Source organism: Atractosteus spatula, chromosome 4 (assembly GCF_055471065.1).
Source record: "Atractosteus spatula isolate fAtrSpa1 chromosome 4, fAtrSpa1.hap1, whole genome shotgun sequence".
In the NCBI taxonomy this organism is placed as follows: Eukaryota; Metazoa; Chordata; class Actinopteri; order Semionotiformes; family Lepisosteidae; genus Atractosteus; species Atractosteus spatula.
Window position 1 is genome coordinate 35,954,315 of NC_142709.1, and position 16,157 is coordinate 35,970,471.

The 16,157-nt window shown below is 41.6% G+C and overlaps 1 protein-coding gene across 2 annotated transcripts in view; it reads left to right on the forward strand.

Moving 5' to 3' along the window:
• Positions 1–16,157, forward strand: part of trappc10 (trafficking protein particle complex subunit 10) — a 98,684-nt gene that overhangs the window by 12,464 nt on the left and 70,063 nt on the right. For both annotated transcript variants that reach the window (XM_088914353.1, XM_088914354.1), the window contains exons 4-7: positions 1,491–1,687; positions 9,700–9,895; positions 10,393–10,504; positions 10,942–11,189. In XM_088914353.1, the coding sequence (XP_088770479.1) occupies positions 1,491–1,687; positions 9,700–9,895; positions 10,393–10,504; positions 10,942–11,189 (753 nt within the window). The remainder of the gene's footprint in view (positions 1–1,490; positions 1,688–9,699; positions 9,896–10,392; positions 10,505–10,941; positions 11,190–16,157) is intronic.

Sequence of the window (16,157 nt, forward strand, 5' to 3'; positions counted from 1 at the left end):
CATGGGCCTTTGCCTGAAAATTGAAATAGAAAAACTGCCCTAACCAACTTCAAAGTAGTTAGAGGTATTAAAGTAGGTCTTTTGTAAGAAGGCCATACATGTTCCAAATTGTTTGAGATGTTCACACTTTATTTCAAATCTATATTTATAATGCAAATTTAGAAATTTTCTCAAAACTACAATGTTAAAATTTAATTGCCCTCAATATGCGTACCAATATATGAAGCTTTAAATGGGGAAAGACAGTAAAAAAATTCTACAATGTTAACACGCCTATAAATAAGAGCAATGCATAGGCAGAAATAAAGAGATCTGTTTACATGCCTGGTATTGTACTTAAAAAACAGCATGGAATAATGTACAGTTCACCTGTTCAGATTTTAAAGTCACAATGAAATTATCCCATTGCAAATTAAAAAGAGAGAGCTGAACATTTCATCTCTTGGTTGTATTGCAGGTGACATACACATTTATCTTGTAAGCAAACTCAGTCTTGACAGCATCCACAAAGAATGTTTTGGTTATCAAAAGTCATTATTGGGATTCTCAAAGATATTTTGGAAATCTTGAATGAAGCAGAGAAGAACAGCCCATAACGAACAGCAGGGTACTTTTCCTAAAAGTGCTTCACTTCTCCATATTGTAAATAATATGAGATTACATGGCCTCTTCCCCTCACAGAGTTTGAGGTGGAGAGACCTGTGTGCCCTATCCAGCAGGGTTGTGCTGAAAACCTCCACAAAAAATGAGAAATAAATTCAGTGGGACGTGGGCCCTCTAGATTCTCTGCAATTCTAATAATTTGGATGTTATTACATCTCGACCTCCCAACTAAATCAGTAGGTTTTGTAATAAGATTGGTTGCTTCACTAGAAACTTTATTTACCTTAGACTCCAGTGACATAACTGATGTTGTCAGTCATTAGTAGCCTTTTCTAGGTCTTTGAATCTTTTGTACACCCTCTGGGTACTTTTGAAAAGTAAATAGAATCAAGTCAAATGTTCAAAAAAGTCTGAAGATGCACAGGCCTCCACATATGGTTCTTTTTGTTGCATGACCCAGGCATTAGATGAGGAAACACAAATGTAAAATCAACTCAACAGTGTCAACCAAGAAGAAGAATTTTTAATGTTAGATTTCGCTCCTCACAATAATTTTTCATTTGTGAATAACATAATCCGCAAACCACCTACATTGCAGGCTGTTGATTCCTTAAAAATGATATAACTGCAGTGAAGTTTTACACACAATTTCTCTATTCATCGATGAGAAACTTATAACGGGGACTGCAGGGACTGCTGGAATTGCACAATACATATTAAAGTTAAAAACTATTTTAAAATCTATTATAGTTCATTTAAGTTAATGTAAAATTGTGCCAAAAAATAGTGTCAAAGCTTGTAAATGTACAGCACCTTTGGCCCTAGAGGCTCATAGCTAAAATGTAATCATAATCCTGCCCATAAATCTTTGTTATTCTGGTTCCCAGGACACCGAGGTATACAAGGCCTCAGTGAAAGATGACATTGTTCGATGGCAGAACACACTCAAGACGTACAACACAGCTGACTGGCTGATTGTGGTGGTGGAGAGCGATGCTAAAAAAAAGAACAAGACCAACATCCTTCCCCGGACATCCATTGTTGATAAAATAAGGAATGATTTCTGCAACAAACAAAGTGACAGGTACTTTTTATAGTCAAGTTTAATCTGCCTTTCCTTGTCTGAATTTTACTTCAAGCAGTGCATTCTGTGTTTGTGCTCATTTTTGTTTTGGTTCGGTTCTCAGTAAAATCTAATTAAAACACATATCTTATGTTGTCTTAAAGAACTCTTTTGTTAATATGTAAATTCTAAATCCCTCCAGAACATTGACATTTGTGGTTAACTGCTTTTAAATCATTTTCAGAATTGTGTTGTAGTGTGCTCTCACGAGGCACCAGTTCTGTAGGGGTTTGGGCATTTACTGGGACAATTATTAATTGTAGCAGTAAATCACAAAATTGATTCTTTTAATGGCCTTAGAATCCAGCCATGCGATATAACTCAAACAACGCACACACACAGGTACTAATACACGAGGATACATTTATTAATACATAGAATATGAATGTAAACCTAACAGATCTTATCGTGAGGGTTATCAGAATACAAAAGATATATATTCAGTCAGTTACGTAGAGTTACACATATCAAGAGGACATACGTTCGGTATATCATTCATTTAGACCGTTTCGTAATTGAACTTGGTTACAACTTCTACATTAGATACTCAAAACAAGTACATAACTCTTAGGAATTAAATTGATATCAACTGGTTGGGATAACAATTGAATTCTCGAGCTGTAATGCAGTGAAGTTGAATACTCATCCAATCTCTGGGGATTCAGATCTTCTGCAGGCACAAAGAAGCAGTTGCAGGCTTGTTGCTGTCCAATCCGCGCTCTCTGGCTCCGTGCCAGGCTGTGCTGTGCTGCTTGCGATGGTGCGCTGCTGATGCTCTCTGAAGACCGGCTAGTTAGTGTTGGCTTAAACTAGCGAAGTTTGTGCACAGGAGAAAAGATGACTGTGGGTCCCAGCAAGTCAGGAAGAGGACCGGTTCGTTCCTGTTGAAGCGCTAGTTCTGAATAGTGATTCAGCTATCCACAGTTCCGACCTGTTCACGAGGCTTGCTGTTGATGCTAACCTCGGGTGGATCTTTTGGTTACTCTCTGGCAACCTCTGCTCTCGACTCTTAGAACAAAGGAAAGTTCTGGCACTCAGACACACTGGCCGTTCCGTGGTTGTCCGGGCTGAGTCTCAGGATGGTCAGGAGGCGCGCTGCGAGAATGTCCTGCCCTTGGGAGCCTTTCTGCTCCTGGGCCATCCTGCCCTGGAATTGTCTCGCACCCCTGGAATTCTCCTTTTGGAATTCTCCTTAGAATTAGTCTCCTTTAGAATTCTCTTTAGAATAGTCTCCTCAGGCTCTCTTTGTTGCCTGTATTTACCTGGAGGAACTTCAGCTCGTTCATTGGCTGAAAGTTTCATGGACATCAGAAACCCACGTGGGTTACTCGGCCCTAACAGTCCCTGATTGGTTGATCAAGGTGAGATATGAGTCACTTACTCCTGACACTTAGGAATGCAGTCCAGATGTCCATCTGGCACTCCCAAGACAGATAGGCGCCAATGGATGACCATTGATCATGATAGCCAGGCTTAGCTAAGTGCATCCCCATTTGGGAGCTGTCCCTTATCAAAGGAAACCTTAAATCAGCCTGCATGAATAGTTTCTCTGTGGCTGCACCACAGAGATGAAGAGAGAGATGGGGCCTCATTTGGGAAAGCACAGCAACACTTGATTCTGTCTTATTAACAAGCATTGCTGCTACATATCCCCCCTTTTTGAAGGTCACGAGGTCCTGAGGTGTTGTTGCCTTCAAAACAAAACAGAGTTAAGTGATGTCCCTTGTCATTAGAACATTAACCTTAAATGTCCACATTACTCCTCGAGAATTCATACAGGAACCAGCATTGGATGCAAACATTATGAACAACATCTGGAGTATGTATAAACAAGGTAGGAGACATCATCTCAGTCTAGGAATTACACATCAGGAGTTTCACTGTCAGTATCTGATACCTCTGTAGTAGGCAGATATTTGGGGATAAGTCACTTCCTTTCTTTTGACATGCTACCTTTAACTCATTCATGCTACCTGGAGTACATCTTGATGTAAGAGTACAGCATTCGGAGTACATCGCCAGTCATAATCCAGCTACCCAGCAGCAGTGTTACAATAACACCGGTTCCTGTTCCCAGCCCCCCTGATGAACCACAACACCTGTGTTGGGCACCTGCCAGGATGTTTGGAGGTTTGTTCCATTAAAGCAAACTAACTACCTGTACCTCTTCAGGGCTTACTGTTTCTTGGATTTCTATCCAATTCAATAGTGTGGCACCTGAAGGCATCCATGACCTCCAGTTTGGTCTTATGTTGTCTGGTTCCAGACCGTACAGTGTTAAGTTACCATGCTGTACTATGGCCTCCTCGGGAACTTGCAGGAAACTGTTTGATTAGGTAGCTGCATTGTGGTAGCTGTATCATGCCTGTCACAAGTCATAGTGACAGTTAAATTTGGTGTGCTGACCAGCCATTTACTTCCCACCTGCTCTTCATGGGGTTCATTAACCTCCCTCTGCTCGTTAGCAGTTTTACACCCTTCATTGGTGGATCGTTTAGACACAGCCAATGGATAGCTTTGGTAGCCATACCCATCTCAAGATTTGGAACCGAATTCAATCTTGGATCGCCTTCTGGGTGAGCTATGAGCGATAGGGTTAATGTCACATACTCCTCTACTGAGAAGAGTGGAATCAAGTGGGTTGGGATTTGTGCCATGGCTAGACTGGCTACAGTGGCACTAAGCTCCCTTAACAGGTCTTGTGTCAACATTCTGGCCTGTTGCACACAAGCATAAACCCACTGTTTAACACTGACAATCATGTCCACTGGTTGATTTAACCCTGTTGCATAGGAAGTTGCCTGTAGGGTTTTCCCTAAGCTTTCCAACTTTTGCTGCTGTTGATACAGTCTGTCACTACCCTCTGGCATCTCTGACACCTGCCTTCTTGGGGCAGTCAGGGTGAGAGTGCCAGTAGCACACAAACCTACCAGAAATAGCAAACGCACAACAGTGGCGGCAGCAATCAGTCCTCCCAAAAGTCTTTTAGGGTGGCTGATCCCAGTCATCTCCTTCTGAGTGACTGTCGCCTTTCTAAGCTGGCGCAGCATTTACATGGTGTCTTTCTCAGTATACCGTGTGGCATCCTCGGCAACAACATCCTGGAAATCTGGGGAGATCTGACGCAGCTGTTGATGCTCCTCCATTTCCAGGGCATCTGCTTTTTCGATTTGTTCATGCCTGTGCTCTAGGAACCCTGCAGGGGGCGGTGCAGCGGTGGAGCATTCCTGACCCTCAGCTGAGTGGTCATCTGGAGCACCTGAGTGATCTGGGATTGTTACCCCATTCTCACTGTTCAGGTCCACCCTGCACCCCTCCTGATTGAGGAATCCCTCTATCGGCATATTTACAATCGTTTGCTGGGTGTGGGTGTAGGATACCTGCTCGCTCCCCCCTTCCCTCGCTAGGGGTTCAGGGAGCTGCCCCAGCACTGGGATAGCTAGTTCACAGTCTTTGAACTCGCTATCACTCACCAGGCCCATGTCAGTGCAGGCAGGGATTCTGACATCCCTCTTTGCGATGTCCTGCACTGGCAGGCGGGTGGCTTGACCATCCAGCTCCAGTCTGGCTGAACCACTGTTGGTCAGACTCAGACTGACAGACTGAGCTGGTGGCTGTAAGAAAACCGGCTCGGCTTTCATTCCCTGTCCCTTCTGTTGGACTGGGTGTGTTGGCAACCCTGCCGTTGAGGCAGGAACAATCAGGTCAATCTCACTCACTACCTGGTAGTTGTGAGAAATAATGTTACCTGACTGCAGGTTCCCTGGGTCACAGCAGAGGAAATCAGCATCTGGGATCAGCTGTGTCCACAGCGCAGTAGTCTCAGCGTCCAGCTGGACCTCCTGTCTAACCTGTGAATGTTGCACCAGGGGCTCCTGGCGGTGGCCCTGTGACAGCTGCTCAAGCAGATCCTCACTAATAGAGGACCTCTCAGGGCTAAGGGTGAGGGCTACATCACCAACCTGCTCTCCTGCCATCTGGATCCGTTCCACCACTGCGGGGTGGTGGTCCTGACCCCTCTTGGGTGCCAGGGTGCACAGGGAAAGCTCCTTTTCATCACCAGGTGGGGAGATCTGCTCCTCTTTAGGGATGTAAAAGGGGTGTGCTTTACCCAGTGGATCAGGCGGCTGCTTGGAGCACCGCTCCTGTGTCAGGGAGGCTGTTGGGACCTCGGCCAGGACACGGCTACCCTGTATATCCGGGGAACAAGAAAATATTTTTATTTCTTGTCCAGAGGGAACAGAAGGAATCTCCGCATGGGCTTCTGTGTTCGGTGGGCACTGTGTGAGCACAGTCTGCCTCTTGGCCCCCCTTTCCTTCTGTACAGAAGGCTTAGGAGCCTTGACCTTTTTCCACACTTTGCCTTTCTGGTGATCCACCAAAGGTTCCACTCTGAGTCGCATGCCCTTTTCTTTTTCAACCCGTTTGAGCTTGCCGTGTGACATCAAACACCTTTCAACCTCAGTGTCAATCAGTGTCTCACTGTGTAAGACATCACCCATGGCAGCCTTGAGGTAAAAGCTTCCTGCTTTTCCTCTCTGTTTTACTGCCTGCTTCGTGACTTCAGGGGTGGAGTCAGCACTCGCATGGGAGCGGCTGACCTCATCCAGGCAGGAACCCTTCTGCTCAATCAGATAGACTGAGGGACGGAGAGGGGGCGGGTCTCCGCCTCCTCCAGTGGAGAGTATCAGCTCATTCACGCTTCCGGCAGCCTTGGGGAGTGGTTGTCCCTGTCCTAATAAAGCTTGTTCAAGCCTGGCCAGGCGGGCGGCTACTGAATCCTTTTGTTCAGCTTTATCTAGCCCTTTCCCTCCCCCGGTGTTCTCATAGCACTTAGGACGCTGGGTGTGGTCCTGTGTACCTGCTTTGGAATGGGGCATAGCCAGCTTAGGAGCTTGTGCTCCTTCGAGCAGGAGGGGATTCACCCTGCTGGCTCTGACGGCGAATACAGTCGCTTTAGCAGCTTTTTGCTCAGAGCGACTTTGGACATCATACTCCCAGGCTTTCTGCACAAATCTCTTAATATCAGTCATTTTCATGGTCTGTGCATCTGTATGCATTAAGATCATCCTTCTGACTGACGGGTGGAGATTTGCAATGAATAAACCCTTGAAATTTGTGTTCCCTTCGCAACCCTCATTATTTTCCCCTGCAAAATAAGTTAGTCTAAGTCTCTCGTAATATTCGCAAGGGGACTCTGCTCTCTCGTGCTTAATGTTAAGGGCGGCGGCTATAGTGGCAGCCGGGTCAATAAACGCACTGTATTCTTCGATAAGTGCTTGACACAGCTCCTCAAAATTATTACAGACTTCTTTCATCTGCCTAGCATCCACTCATGTACAGCTCTGCTGGTAGTTTTCCTGACCAGAAACACTTTCTCCTGTTCTGTGGCGTTTGGCAGGTACTGCAGGGTATACCTGAGGTCCTGAAGATAACTCTCGATATTATTCTCTGACACTGCGGGGTCAAATCTCTCTATGTCCTTCGCTAGCTCTCTCAGAGAATGGAGGTTTATTCTTCTAGCCTCTCCGCTGACGGGGATATGGCGGAGATCGTGGTCAGACTTGTTGCTGCTAGAGAGAGTGCTTAATAGTGACTTGAATTCAGACCTTTTAGCAACCATCGTTAAACTTAAAGAGTATTACTTTTAAGTACGAAATCACAGTTTTACCACAGAAAACCACAAGATCAAGTGTGCAATCAACCCGGTAGATCGCAAAAGATCACAAAACAATCAAGCACTGCTTAAAGAGCAAGGGGAACTTTTTTTTTCTTTCGGCTTTCAGCACACTGTATTATCGTGTATGAAACCCGTGGCGTTTTATATGAATTATTCCGCTTGGTTGACTCATTTCAGTCTTACCACGGCCACCCAGGGACGCCAAATATGTAGTGTGCTCTCACGAGGCACCAGTTCTGTAGGGGTTTGGGCATTTACTGGGACAATTATTAATTGTAGCAGTAAATCACAAAATTGATTCTTTTAATGGCCTTAGAATCCAACCTTGCGATATAACTCAAACAACGCACACACACAGGTACTAATACACGAGGATACATTTATTAATACATAGAATATGATGTAAACCTAACAGATCTTATCGTGAGGGTTATCAGAATACAAAAGATATATATTCAGTCAGTTACGAAGAGTTACACATATCAAGAGGAAATATGTTCGGTATATCATTCATTTAGACCGTTTCATAATTGAACTTGGTTACAACTTCTACATTAGATACTCAAAACAAGTACATAACTCTTAGGAATTAAATTGATATCAACTGGTTGGGATAACAATTGAATTCTCGAGCTGTAATGCAGTGAAGTTGAATACTCATCCAATCTCTGGGGATTCAGATCTCCTGCAGGCACAAAGAAGCAGTTGCAGGCTTGTTGCTGTCCAATCCGCGCTCTCTGGCTCCGTGCCAGGCTGTGCTGTGCTGCTTGCGACGGTGCGCTGCTGATGCTCTCTGAAGACCGGCTAGTTAGTGTTGGCTTTAACTAGCGAAGTTTGTGCACAGGAGAAAAGATGACTGTGGGTCCCAGCAAGTCAGGAAGAGGACCGGTTCGTTCCTGATGAAGCGCTAGTTCTGAATACTGATTCAGCTGTCCACAGTTCCGACCTGTTCACGAGGCTTGCTGTTGATGCTATCCTCGGGTGGATCTTTTGGTTACTCTCTGGCAACCTCTGCTCTCGACTCTTAGAACAAAGGAAAGTTCCGGCACTCATACACACTGGCCGTTCTGTGGTTATCTGGGCTGAGTTTCAGGATGGTCAGGAGGCGCGCTGCGAGAATGTCCTGCCCTTGGGAGCCTTTCTGCTCCTGGGCCGTCCTGCCCTGGAATTGTCTCGCACCCCTGGAATTCTCCTTTTGGAATTCTCCTTAGAATTAGTCTCCTTTAGAATTCTCTTTAGAATAGTCTCCTCAGGCTCTCTGTGTTGCCTGTATTTACCTGGAGGAACTTCAGCTCGTTCATTGGCTGAAAGTTTCATGGACATCAGAGACCCACGTGGGTTACTCGGCCCTAACAGTCCCTGATTGGTTGATCAAGGTGAGATATGAGTCACTTACTCCTGACACTTAGGAATGCAGTCCAGATGTCCATCTGGCACTCCCTAAACAGATAGGCGCCAATGGATGACCATTGATCATGATAGCCAGGCTTAGCTAAGTGCATCCCCATTTGGGAGCTGTCCCTTATCAAAGGAAACCTTAAATCAGCCTGCATGAAAAGTTTCTCTGTGGCTGCACCACAGAGATGAAGAGAGAGATGGGGCCTCATTTGGGAAAGCACAGCAACACTTGATTCTGTCTTATTAACAAGCATTGCCGCTACAGTGTTTTCTTTTTTACATCTTAAATTCCTTAAACTTGATTTTATAGTGTACATTTTTATATTTGCATGCAATATGTTACTTACACTTATTAGCAGCATGGTGGTGTGTTGGACAGCATTTGTGCCTCACAGGGCTAGGACTCTGGGCTCAATTCTTGATCTGGGGTGCTATCTGCGTACAGTTTGTATGTTTTCCCTATGTTTGCATGGGTTTTCGCTGGGTACTGCAGTTTCCTTCCACCATCCAAAGACATACTGGTAGGTTAATTGGCTTCTGGGAAAATTGCCCTGGTGTGAGTGTTTGCGTGTCTGCATTTGTGCCTGTGTCTGTCCTGAGATGGACTTGTATATCCTGTCTTGCACTCAATGCTTGCTGGGATAGACTTCAGCTCCCCTGCAGCCTTGAATTAGATGAAGTGGTAACAAAATAGATAGGTGAACCTTATCAGTTTCTTTTTTCATGTATTTGTAGATCTAGATTTCTTGGCATGATCCTCCTGAATTAAGAATGTTTACTTACAATAGCAAAGTCTGCCAGATTCCATTTTATAGTCAGGAAGAATCTTCAAAATGTTCCCAGTTTCATATGGAGTTTTTTTGCTGTCTAATGGTTATTTTAATTTTTGGTGAAGGTGTGTGGTACTGTCAGATCCCCTGAAAGACTCCTCACGCTCACAGGAATCTTGGAGTGCATTTCTCACCAAACTCCGGACCCTTCTCCTCATGTCCTTTACCAAAAATCTGGGCAAATTTGAGGATGACATGAGAACCCTGCGTGAGAAACGCACCGAGCCAGGCTGGAGCTTCTGTGAATATTTCATGGTTCAGGTTGTAGCTGCAGCACTCTTGTTTGTTGCCATTGTTTGCTGATTGTTAATTTTTCTTATGACTTACTGTGAGCTTTTTTGTAACATTCAAGTATTTTGAGTTTCAATAAATGTATTTGGTTATGTGGTAGCTAAAATGCTGTACTCTTGTATTGGTTTACCTGAACAATAAGTTGTTTCTAATTGAACATGGCCTTAATGTCTTAGTGTTAGAATAAAATTAATCCTCCAATTGAGTACTTACCCTATAAAGAACAAAGTTAGAACAAAGTTTTTTTGGGAAAATATAATCATTGTTTATTATATTTTGTTATCCCTTTCTCCTTATTTTAATTAAGTTCATAAGGGCTTGAGATGTGATTTCATGTGATATATTGAGTATTTAATACTCTCAGTTCATCTAGCACAGAATGTTATCAAGAGTCTCCTGTAGTTCCCAAGCATTGTAACCATTAAGTGGATGTAATGGGGTTATTTTTCTGATATTTTCCTGTGTAGGAGGAGTTGGCCTTTGTTTTTGAAATGCTGCAGCAGTTTGAAGATGCTCTGGTTCAGTATGATGAATTGGATGCCCTTTTCACTCAATATGTTGTGAATTTTGGGGCTGGAGGTAAGGAGTCCCTTTAGACATCTTTTATACTGTAGCAGTTGATAGGTTTATACAAATGACATAACATGTTGGAAGAAGGCTCGTAATGGACAGAATGACTGATTGTAATGATAGATATACACCTAGGCAAAGGAAGGCAGTTTCTTTTATTGTGTAGCTATCCCTTTCTGTTTTTATTTCTGTGTTGTTTTTTGTCTTATAGTATGTTGACCAAGTTTGATTTTTCTTTCAAGGTTTCTGGGCTACAAGGTTTTTGGGGGTACTTTTTCATGTCAGTTTAAAATATAGATATAGTTTAGTAGATATTGCTTTGGTTAAATATCCACTCTGACTCTGGTAGGCAGCAATCTATTGTGGATGATACAATAGGCCCTTGACTGTGGCATGGGGTCAGTCCTGGATGACACTGTATTGTTATGTGTTCTGTTCCCCACCAGATGGTGCAAATTGGCTAGGATCATTCTGCCAGCCTGTACAGAACTGGAATGGACTAGTCCTACGGAAGCCTATTGACATGGAGAAGAGAGATCTCATACAGCGTAGCCAGGCCAGCTTGTTGGACCTACGTAGTTATCTGTTTTCCCGGCAGTGTACTCTGCTCATATTCCTGCAGCGCCCCTGGGAGGTAACCCAGAGAGCCTTGGAGCTGCTGCACAACTGTGTACAGGAGCTGCACTTGCTGGAGGTAAGACTCGTCATTTTCTCTCCAATTTGAATTGGTTTCCGTGAGTCAGGTTGAATTTTAGAAAGCATCTTTTCAGCTTTTCTCACTGACTCTCAGAAAGTGCTTATTAAGCTTAATTCATAGTCAGAAACTTAGACCAGCATTAAGACATTATTTCTTGTGGGGCTCTCATTGATATTGCACATACAATAAGTATGGATTTTAACCAATTGAAAAGTTTTTCATTGTTATATGTGGTTTACAGATTGATTGCCTTACTTGATGGAGACATCCAGGGATACTTCATCTGTGAATACTGTCATCTGGTTGTGTACCAAGTTCAGAATCTGTTGGCTTGAGGCCCAGTTTGCTGATCTCCACTGTAAACCATATTTAGAATTGCAGTAACTAGTTAACACATCCTATTGGAAGATTGTGCACATGCCAGGGAGCAGGGCGGTTCAGACTAGACAAACGTAACTAACTTTAGGCTACCCAGAGGGAAAGAGTGTACACACTGCACAAGGGCAGCATCCCCAGAGTTTGCTTTGTCCCACTGTTTCCAGGCCATACTAAGAGAGAGCTAACACGAGGGAAGGGAGATAAGATGAGGGATAATTAAATTAGTGTCTACACTGTCTAGAAGGAAAGTAAGCTAAAAGCTATAGTATGGGACTACATAACATAAAATAGCTGCAAGCTTAAGTACTTAAACTATGGCACTGAGCACTAAAGTGTAACTGAAACTACTACAGTACGTAGTCTGGTCTTGGATGGAAGACGAGCAGAACTCTTTCTAGCTTTTTTCATTCCTGAAATATAATCCTTTCTGTTTTGGGTAATCAAGTGATTGTCTAAATAATAAAGTTTATAGTTAGTTATACTCAAATAGATAATATACGTTTAATTACTAGAGAGGTTGTCAGTGCCTACTATTTGCTATCTCAGTCTGTGCAGAGTTGTAGGGGGTGGATATTTTGCATTTGAATACCAATGTTTTCTATGTGTAAAAAAGGAAATTAAAGAGTAAATAGTTTCCAGTATCTTAATGTAACCACAAGAGTTAAATACTGTACTGTATGTTTTGTTACTGTACTATGTACTAAGTTGACCTACGCAATTAATAATAACTTGCAAAAAAAATTGGAAACGCCACCGTATCACAAATACATATTTTAGTCATATTTAAAAATATTGTTATTTGTTAAACAAACACATTTTGCAGAGATTATCCTCTATACTGTATTTAAAGTGGAACATTTTTATAATTATACATCTACCAATCCATCCATTTTCTAACTGCTTTATCCAGACCAGGTCTGTTGCAATGGTGCAAAGCTGGGTACATCCTGGATGCTAGTCTTTTGTAAGTCACAGAGACGCTCACATCAGGAACGATATTTCCATAAGCCAATTACCCCACCAGTATGTCTTTGTACTATAGGTGCACCCAGAGAAAACCCACGGAAATGCTTGGAGATCATGCAAACTCCATAAGGATAGCACCCCAGGAATTGAGCTAAAACTAGTTATATCTGGCCATTTGACATCCAAACAGTAAGGGAATTTAAAGATGCCCTTAAACAGAATCACAGTTGAGGTTTTTATGTGTATATTTTCTTTTTACAATTAGTAACAAAAAGAAGGCCAGAATAAAAAAAAGGAAAACATTATTTAGAAAAAAAAAACGGGTCTCTGTGAATTCCTTCTGTGCATGCACTGGTGACAACAGATAACTAACAGTGAAGCACTAGCACTGGGCGAGACCAGTCACCACAGCCAAGGACGTCACCACAGCCATGCCACACAGAGATTCCAGACGTAGACACAGGAAACCCAGTGGAGTTGCAATTGGAGCTGCTAAGCTAAAACAGTGTCTGTAGGTGATTAAAGCCTGTTTCTATATCCGGCTTCCCTCTGATTGATGTTAGCCCATACGCCCTAGCAGGCCAAGTGAACTAGTAGCTACTGCCTGCTATTTGGAAATATTAATATTAATGTAGATAATTGCATTTAGATGAAGGCAGTCTGCAAAAATATATGTAATAGTTGATAATGGCCTCTCCTACTGTTTTTACTGTTTTATCTGTTTAATTTGTAGCTAGTCCTACTCTGTTAATCCTAAACTGTGTAAATCTACAAATGTACAGATCCAGCCATTCATAATTCATGGCAGATAAAGCAGTATATTACAGCGCATGCACTGCGGGGTACTGCACATTTTTAAAAATATTCAGCTGTTGGACTGCACTACTTTGTAAAACTGCCAGGTGGAGCAGTGAAGCTTAATGTGGCGTGTAGAAGCATTTGGGCTGTCATCAAAAAACGTCTGGTTTCGAATCATGGTCACTGCTGAGGGACAATCTTCTTCAATTCTAGAATTTAAATTGTATACTGATCACTCTTATTGAGTCATAACGCACATTTCAGCAACAAATTATCAGGATACATTTAATTTTAAAATTAAATTGTGAAAAATATATTTCACATATACTGTACATTAGTGGGTTGTACATACAGTAGATGGTAGTGGTGGCTAAATACAGATCCAGCCATTCAAAATGCTTGAAGTACGCTGTGTTAAAACAGGGTAGGTGTGGTGCATAATACCGCATTATACCTGTTGTAACAGACAAATAAGTTCTGGATCCCAGGATGAAGTTTAAACAGATGAGTTTTATTGCATGCAAGGAACAATAAGACTGAAGTATTGTTCGAAATACAGGTACAAAACTTCATGTTTCATTTCAGCTGCTTCTGACATAGTTCGTTTCCATGGTAATGGGGAGAAGAGGTCACGGTGTTCGGACAGTTCCCAGACCCTGACCACTCTTAATAGTTAGTTTTAGGTTTCCTTCGTTGGGGGTGGGTCTTTAGCTGGCATCTGGAAACTTATCAGTTATCCCCCTTTCCTGCCATAACTCTAAGCCTGGAATGTCTTGTGTCACAAGAAGTCCAGTCCTTGTGCAGAAAGGAATCAGTTAACCCCTTCTTCACATTTATATCTTTCTTCATACCACATGCAAATTAGATTATGATTGTGGTATCTGGAAGCACCTTGTAAAACCGCCAGGTGGAGCTAATAAAGTTTAACATCTCATGTACAGCATTTGAGCTGTCGCCAGAAAACGCTCGGTTCGGAATCCCAGTCACTGCTGAGGGACAGTCTTTTTCCAATTAAGAATTTAAGTTGTATACTTTTTAGAATTTTAATAATTTTAAACTGTGTATTACAGCATGTTAATAATTAAACATTTAAAAGTTGGTATATTTTATAAAAGCAAGATTGTTCAGTTGGACAAAAGTACACAACCTTCCATTTTCATCATAAAAAATTTAATTATGCATAAATATTTTATGCATCAAAGTCTTTACGGAAGATATTACTTATAGTATTAATAATGAATGACTTTGGACAGGCTGTAAGCTACTGTGGTCCACTTTCTTTGTAACCATCTGCATCAGTTTAAGTGTTGCGACACGAAAATACTTTATTTTTTCAATGACAAAAAGTAACACCACAGCATTTCATTGACCCAGTCGCGTATTCGTTTCCAGTCATACAAAGTAAGTTTAGAGAATCTCTGATTCACCATGCCTATAATGGTTTCCCAGAGATTGCTCATAAATGATATTAATTTAGGAACATAAACATATTATGTAAACTTTATATGGCTGGTATTGGTAGTTTAAATAAAAAATACACACCAGTATTCCATCTTCTTCCTAAACATTTTAAGCATCAAAGTCTTTCATTCGGTTACATACATTTGGTTATTCGGTTATTTTGGAAAAGGTTTTACGTGCTCCTTCTGACTATATTAAGTTACTATGTAAAAAGTTATAATGTTTTAACCTTTTCTGCAAATACTTACACTCGTTATCGCAGGAAAAAAAACGCATACTTTTTAGAATTTGATTAATAGGGAATACATGGAATTGCATATCTGAAGAAATGAATAACGATGTAATTATATTAATATACATATTCAATATAGTGTTGATAATATTTATGATCAGTAATAATGACAGCAGTGGAAGTTTGAAATTATTGGTTGTTATTAATAAATCACTTAGCTTCGAACATGTTGTGATATTTAGAAATATCAAAAATGTCAATATAGTGTCCATTATATTTGCTATTTTAGTTTTTCAAAGAAATGTTTATTTGTTGAAAGAAATCCCATGGTGACAGCTGGGCTCGAACGCCCGATCTCAGGCATGCAAGGCACACACTTAAGCCATTACGCCACACACATAATTGCATACAGATGCAGCCATTCAAAGTGCACGGCACAAACACGTACCGCAGGCATTTGGCTACGTCATCACGATTCATAATGCGTCACACCGCGGTACGTGATTGGCTGGCCAAAATGACCGACAGGGGCACTCGTGGTGCGTTGGTCGGTCGTGGAAAGATTTAATCATGTCTTTACTGTGCACGTTTTAAGGTCATAAACGATATTAATTTAGGAATATAAACATATTACTGTATGTAAACTGTACTGTATATGGCTGATCTTAGTAGTTTAAAGAAAGAATACAAACCAGTCTACAATTTCTACAATAAACATTTTAAGCATCAAAGTTTTATGAAACGGTCCCCAAATATGTGATTGCTGTATAGAATTAATTTTAATTTAAAACATTTATTTAACACTAAAATTAAGCTGTTTACGTTCCTCCGCCTGAGAATATACTGTAGTCACAGCCACAAGTAACTAGCAAAGAGAGGACATTAACTAGCCAATATGATAAAGGAATAAATGACTTTTTTTGTTTATTTCTTTAGCACATTTATTTGAACATTTCCATCGATTGTACAAGCACTGACAAACTGTCCAATACCTAGTTTGACAGACATTTTCTTTTACTATAACAGACATAAAAACTCCCTTGCTTTTAACAGAGCGTTTCATAATTTCTAACAACAAAAATGATTTAAACTGCGACACATCATTCAACCAGAGCTCAAAATATCACAAG